At 37.3% G+C, this 7596-nt stretch overlaps 1 protein-coding gene and 1 non-coding gene across 2 annotated transcripts; one reads left to right on the top strand and one right to left on the bottom strand.

Moving 5' to 3' along the window:
• The first annotated feature begins 3204 nt into the window (after positions 1-3204).
• Trnas-gga (transfer RNA serine (anticodon GGA)) lies at positions 3205-3277 on the top strand. The gene has a single exon. It is a non-coding gene; the product is annotated as a tRNA-Ser (tRNA).
• Positions 3278-5332: 2055 nt separating this feature from the next.
• LOC134740876 (uncharacterized) lies at positions 5333-7044 on the bottom strand. Its single transcript, XM_063673529.1, has 2 exons — positions 6800-7044; positions 5333-5698 (listed from the first exon to the last, which is right to left on the bottom strand). Exons 1-2 carry the CDS (start codon positions 6971-6973, stop codon positions 5333-5335), a joined length of 540 nt encoding a protein of 179 aa, XP_063529599.1. The 5' UTR covers positions 6974-7044.
• Positions 7045-7596: the final 552 nt, after the last annotated feature.

Genomic DNA, 7596 nt, shown 5'->3' with positions numbered 1-7596 from the left:
CAGTGGAAATTATTGAAAGAGTTGGTAAATTTGTTTGAACTACTTAAAATGGCTCCCATCTTATCCAACTGTAACAGTAACTGTGCAGGTGTGCAGCATTTTTTATTAAATTACTACTTTTATTATTAAAACACACAAAAAATTTAAATTTCAAAACATGATATCCACGGTCCTGAGCGCTCACATCATGCATCTCGCTCACGCCTACGCTCAGTGAGAGTAAGAGAAGAACACAAACGTACTGGGCCTTAACAGCCGTATGTGAATGATAACGTGGGAATGTGAAACCGTTTAAAGGGACTGACTTCTGGGGTACCGTAAGATGGGGTGAGTAGGGTTCGCGGGGAGAGTTGGGTTATGAATGGGGAGAGAAGGATTGATGATGAGATGGGTTTTTAAGGCTACTGCTACAAAAATAATGTATTCCAATTTAAAATGGAGCTAATATAGTAATATTCAAAATAAAATAGTGAAGTCTTATTTAAAAACAAATTATTGTCTGTTGACAACCTCAGCTAGCTCGGCTAACTTACCTTAGTTATTGTTAATATTAACTATTAGGTGTCTTGTTAATTAGTATTATATACTTATTCTAGATTTTTGTAATGTATACTAAGTCTTTTTCTAGGTATTACTGTTGACTTAATGTTTAAATTAATATAATAATGCATGCTGTGATTGCCTGTAAGTGGGGGATCAATAAAAAATGTGCCCTTTTTGTAAGTTAATACTAGTATGTAAATTGTATCTTCTGTTGGTGATCCTTTAAAAAAAAAAATACGATCCAACAATCTTCCAAAATCACCTTTGTATGAAAACCCATCTCACCCCAATTACGAGGGACTACGGGGTGAGGTGGAGTTTCCTGTTTATCGTCAAAGTTATGAAATGGTTCTACCCAAAATAAAATAAAAACTAAAATACAAACGTCCGGAACACTTATTATATACCATTCAGTTTGCATATGTAAAAATAAAATGTTATCGAGGTTTGAATGTCAGTTTTGCTCCTACTCACCCCATTTTACGCCACTTGATGCGGCATATATAGTTTGTCCAAAGAGGATATAATAAGATAGAGCGGTACTGTCATAGTAGATTTTGTAACCACATGCCATCTATCGACACAATTTAAAACTAAAAATGAAGATTTATAAGTATACGATAAAATGTATTTAAATATGGATAAATGATTTATTTTATTTGCATTAATTATTTTTATGATTTTGACCCATCTTCTTTCAGTGATATGCGTTAAAATTGTTAAATAACAAACGAAACCGTCAACGCCATCTATACGACAGTAGGCCAAAGCTAGTAGCGCCCTCTGATCGAGAATCAAATTTTCTTGATTTTCGAGGCACGGTTTTTCCTTAGACTGTATCCATCTATTACGGAGTTATATCTATCTTTGGTTTGTCAAAGGACTGTCTCATTTCAAACATAGACAGAGAGAATCATACTATCTTTGTCTTACAAAAGAAAGGGATGAGTATAATTTTCCTGGTTGTTACTGACTGACAAATTGGTTTGACCAACTATAGATACTTACGCAATGTTTCTATTACATATTTGTCATACATTTGCAACAACCTCAGCTGCGGTGCGATCGATCTTTTATGTACGTAAAAGTGTACGAGAAAACTCCATTCAGGTTCCAAAATCAAAATTCCATCTGCCAAATTTAATTCCCTGAAGCAATCAGGCATCAAACGTGACTCAAGTCGTTTTTAAGCGGGAAAATACGCCCTTTTAGCTGCATTTTCCTTAGGGGACGTCCTCGGATGTACCTAATACGCGCCAATCTAAATTCAGTTAAAAATCCAACAAGTCCCCCTTATTACCATACAGAGCGATCGGCTCGCACGGTGGATTCAGTTTTTCGTTCAAATTCTATGTTTTTTCGCCATAAAGTGAAGATATTATGAGAATAATTGCCTATATCGTTGTTTTCGTTAAATATCGCATTTTCCGTCTTTCTTTAGACATCCCAAAGGGAATACGATTTTACAAAATTCGCACGGAAAAACGATGTAGGTAGATTTTTACCCAAAGGGCGAAGCATGAATGTTTAAAAACGTTTGATACCTAACTAATGAACCTATCCATGACACCACATATAAATATTTAAGCCTGTATAAGGCAGAGGGAATATATTTGCCACCTGATTTTGAAGATTATGCCTTATAAAGGGTTGTTTCGATTGTTGTTTGTCAATGTACGGTCGCCATCAGATATATCGGAGCGGCTAAGGTGCTCACAAATATCTATTGACATATTGCCACAGATATTGTGAACACTGGTCGCTCCGATATGTCTGATGGCGACTGTACGATTGTCATATTGGCTAGGTCTTATCCGCCACCTAGTAGTTTTACAAAACAGTTGAAATGTCCTACGGTGACGTCCCGTTCATTTATTCAAGCCTCCTTTTTACCCCAGCGTGAACGTCAATTTGAGAACTGTGCTCCGTGAGCCAGACAGAATGAATAATTCAAGGAAAAAAGTGTCATAAGTGTCATAGATATACAATTTTTAAACTGCGCGCTTCCCTAGACTACCTATGGCCACGTCTACTAATATTAAAAATGCGAAAGTAACTGTCTATCTGTCCGTCTAACTCTTCACATTTAAACCGCTGAACCGAGAGATGAAATTTCGTAATCGTATGCAGATTGAGTGTTTAAGGCTCGTGAAAAGACATACGGCGCGATTCGGGAAATGAAGCCGCCATAAGGTACCTTTACGCGTGGAACGTCACATAATCTTTACTATTTCATATCTAGTAAATCTCTAATTCATTTCTCGAATTGCACCGACTGGCTTATGATAGACATTGTCAGGTGACATTTAAGTCCCTGTATTGAGTATGGAATATATTATCCAACGCTTTATAGAGAGAGCTACCCCTGAATAATTTTATAGGTATGATGCATTCTTAAACCTCACCGATGAACAGCTGTCAGACGCCCGGATCTAGTAATAAGGACAGTAGCAAAACTTACTGCCTAGTTGCCTTGGTTACATTACAATATATCATTTCGTAGCTAGCTTTAGTTCTATTATTTACCTATAGGTATTTATTGCGTCTGCAAAATCATGTTGCTTCTAATAATATTTGCGTAACAAATGTATGCTAAAAACTGTAATAGATGTCATATATTAAAGAAAAAGTGACGAAGCCCTCCAGTGGCGACGGCGCCGTGGCGGGGTGGCCTAGGGGTTCATGGCGTTAGCCGGGATAGCTAAAGACGCCGGTTCGAATCCGGCCTTTACCACTGGAGGGCTTCGTCACTTTTTCTTTAATATATGACATCTATTACAGTTTATAATTTATATATAGTAGCGTAACTACTTAAAAAAACACAAATCAAAATATTTAATAAAATAATTTGATTTGTTCCCAAACTTAGAGTTTTGAATGATTCACGGTTAGTTTCACTACGGTTTTGTATATCGGGAGCTCACAAATAATACAAAAGGTAATCACGGTCTATATCCCGGTCAATATAAGTCTAGTGTTCCCAAACTTGTTCAAATTTATGCTAAGTTAAGCATAAATTTTATGTTACTAAAACAATCGATTCCTTGATATTTTCTCACTGTTACAACAGGGCTTTAATAAAGTTAACACTACCGAAAGTTGCCAGCAACTACGTAAAACCCTCCAAATTCTGACATGAATACCAGAACGACTAAAGTCCAAATAACCCACAAGTAATTTTAGAACATAAAAGCCTAGCAATAAGCAGTAAAGTCCCGTGAAGGACAAAGTCAAGTTGTGCTTTATGTATTATCACGTGCAGAATTACAGCGATAGCCAGCAGCGATAGTGCGATAATCTGCCATAAACCCACTGGCCTTTTAGCTACAAATTGCTGCAATTAGAAGGAAGGAATCAAACCAAAAAGGTTTTCTGACTTTTCGGTGCAAGGTTATTTGAGATTTTGGGGGTGCCATGGCTCCCGAACACTGCATTGAAGGCATGGTGAATTTATTTGTCCCTAAACTATAGCCTTTTTTTTTTTATAGAGGGGAAAATGCTTTTCGCATACCACCCAGGCGCGGGGACGGGCCTGGGATGGTTATGTGGGACTCCCGTATAGGCTCATGGGACCCACGGTTTACCCATTAAAAACCCCTCTTGACCGCCTCAGGGCTATAAGGCGAGGCCACAGGAACACTGGAGCACTCTTCCGCAGCTCCCTAAACTATAGCCTGATAAACAAATTTTGTCAGTAACAGTAAAAACTATACTCATATTTTTATGGGTTATAAAACTAGCATAGAATATAAAACCTGCCGACACAGTTAACCATCAGATCTATTATGGGTGTCAAAAATTTACGTTTTGCAATGAAGTTACCGTACAATGGGGTGAGTAGGAGCAAACATGACATTCAAACCTCGATAACATTTTATTTTTACATATGCAAACTGAATGGTGTATATAACAAATGTTCCGGACGTTTGTATTTTAGTTTTTATTTTTCACCTCAGCAGCTCGAACAAGCCTACTTTCGTCACTCCCTGGAGTGAGGAAAGTCGCACTTTCCTCACTCCAGGGAGTGAAACAATGTAGCTTTTTAATTTAGTGAAGGCCATGAACTTCATACTACGGTACGGTACGGTACGGTACGGTCCGGTCCGGTCCGGTCCGGTCCACCTCACCCCGTAGTCCCTCGTAATTGGGGTGAGATGGGTTTTCATACAAAGGTAATTTTGGAAGATTGTTGGATCTTTTTGTTTAATTATGAGTATTACTATAGCTCCATTTTAAATTGGAATACATTATTTTTGTAACAGTAGCCTTAAAATCCCGTTTCACCCCCCTTTTATCCCTTCTCTCCCCATTCATAACCCAACTCTCCCCGCGAACCCTACTAACCCCATTTTACGGTACCATAAAATATATTTTTAAAGCTTTACACATCTTATAATTTTTGGCTATAAGTTTATTATGTATTACGTCCAACTCGTATGACAACAGAGTACAACTTGTAGTGCGTGTACTACACCTTACTCTCACACACACATGCATAGCTACTTTAGTATTTAAGGCCTTGTACCGTGTCATTTAATGCATTATACGTATATACTAGAATCAGATGTGTGTGTGAAGGTAAGGTGTAGTACACACACACTATGTACAAACTTTTAAAATATGCAACGTGAATTTATCGTTGAATTATATTGCTGAATGTTAACGCAGACGATGACGCGGGAAAAAGCTAGTTTCTGATGGTATAAAAAGTGGCATCTAAATAAAGTCTTAAGCGGTTTACTGATTTTATTTTACATACATTATCCAAAAGTTGAGTGGTAACAATAAGTTATGGAGCTCCAGTTGTTGTTTCTGCCGCTTCACCAGTCTCTGTAGCATTACCCTCTTCTTTTGTTTGAACAGTAGTCTCATTTGTTTCCGCAGGTGCATAATCAGCAGCTGTTACATCGCCTTCTTGACCTGTAGTTGATTTTCCTTCATTATCATCCTCTTTCTGTCGTGTTGCTCTAGTATATGGCTCGTTTGATCCTTCCTTCTTGTTCGCACAAGCGATGTAGATGATGACGTTGACTGGCTGATTAAATACAGATGTAAATTTTAGGGCGAGGACGTTTTTCAAGAGACCGCCTTTTATCTGTTCTACCCTGGGGCCTCTGCCGACGGCCAGTCGGTCTAATACACGGTAGTAGGAGATCTGTAATAAAAAGTTTTTTGTTTTTGTAGTTTTCCTCAGTCACCCGTTGACCACGAACGCTGTAAAGAGTTCGAAACGTCGGGATGTATTATAAATTCAATATACGCGATATAATCCGTTTTCATAGTTTTATTTCATGAGTAACTATCGCGGTAACCGGAGACAATATTAAAAAGTTTTTTTTTTCTATGAGTGTAAAGATACATTCTTCAACAGCACCTGCATCTATAGTAATCTTATAGACGCAAAGTGTAAACTGTTGTGTTTATGTGTGTGTGTCTATACTTTATCTCGTTTTCGCACAGTTCCAACAAAATAATAAAGAGACCTTATTCATTTAAGTTACAGTTCGGATTCATAAATAAAAAATATTAAAAATTCTAAATATGAAATTTGCAATTGGCAGCATTACTGCCGCATATGTCAATAATCCGGACATATTTTTTTTACATTTGCGGCAGCAGTTCAGAATTTTGTAAAAATATTTTTTATAAAATTCTGAACAAAAAGACCTTTTTGACATTTCCTGTAGCAATGCAGTTGACAGTGATGCCACGCTGCTAGACTCCATCAATAATAATTACTGGCAGGGGTGCAAATCCCCTCGCTTCGGGCAGACTCGGCTCCGTTCGGCTCAGCGTTGCTCCAAGCAATTATTAGGGTTGGCACAACGTCCCTTTGCGTGCAATAGCCGAAAGGGATAGTGCCATTATTAGAAAGAGATTGTAGGGCTCGGAACCAGTATTTTTTAAAAACCCCGAAATAGCCCAATATTTTGAATTTTTTATACTCATTACGTAGGACTGAATCATGATTTAGCAAACAATTTTACATTATTAAAACGTCCCATTAAAAATGAAATTATAAACAAAAGAACGAAAAAGAACGTAATAATACCGGTATTTTTGTATGGAGCAAATACCGGTTTCCGACCCCTGAGGAATTGCATGATTCTACCCTGAACCGCTGTCTAACTTCGGTTTTGTGAGAAGTTTCATTTCTGTACGGTAGTACTATTATTTATTCTGTGGTACTGGCGTGGTTTGAATCCGAACGGTATGTACATACCTACCGATAAATTCATTCCAAAAAAATACTTACTGGGCAGCTGAAATGTCTGACATATTTAGCAGTCACTGTACGATAGTGCAGCTTCTCTTGATACAAATGGTCCTGTGCCACTAAGAAATCGTTCCTGTGGAAGACACCCGCGTAGAGATCGCGGATGCCAGCAACATTGCCAAAAAGTAGACCAAGCAAAATACACCAATTCATAGTTAAAAATAGTGTACCTATGAATCGAACTGTGAATGTGAAATTTACATTATTTTTTATTACACTATAAGTGCAATATTTAATTGATACTAGTTTTGATAATTATAATTAAGTTTTTAATCACAGATTTTGTTTCACGGTTTTAGATTTTAATGATTAAGTAATTTGTTTATTTCTACACGGCATTCGTGTATAGTATTGGTTTATTAATTATTATTTAATGAATTGTTTTTCAACAAGGTGGCTATGGTTTTTATTATCCCATTGAAATATTGCGCGATCTCGGGACACGACAGTGAATTAATTTAGTAAGATTATCGCACGATTAACCGGTCAAGGCTTAGGGTCGCTTACTAAGTATTCCACTCAACGCATTGGGGTTGACCGGTCGAAGTAACAGATGGCGCCAGCATAGGTCTGTCAATCCTAAGAATAGTCAAACATTTTCAAGTTATTGTTTTGGAATTTTATGGCCTTTAAGCCAAATCCCATATTAAAAGGAAACTAGAGACATCATTAATTTTTCGCAGTTCAGTAGCGGAGCCATGAAAAACCTATGCTGGTGCCATCTATAAAATCCATTGAAAGTTACCAACATTGTAGTCAATATAAACAAGAACTAT

Source organism: Cydia strobilella, chromosome 4 (assembly GCF_947568885.1).
Source record: "Cydia strobilella chromosome 4, ilCydStro3.1, whole genome shotgun sequence".
NCBI lineage: Eukaryota > Metazoa > Arthropoda > Insecta > Lepidoptera > Tortricidae > Cydia > Cydia strobilella.
The sequence above is the reverse complement of the archived record's forward strand: the minus strand, read 5'-3'. Positions and strand labels throughout refer to the sequence as shown.

Coding starts and splice junctions, on each gene's coding strand:
- LOC134740876 (XM_063673529.1), bottom strand. CDS start 6,973: ATGAATTGGTGTATTTTGCTTGGTCTACTTTTTGGCAATGTTGCTGGC. Junction 5,699..6,799: donor TCAGACATTTCAGCTGCCCA/GTAAGTATTTTT, acceptor TTTTTATTACAG/ATCTCCTACTACCGTGTATT.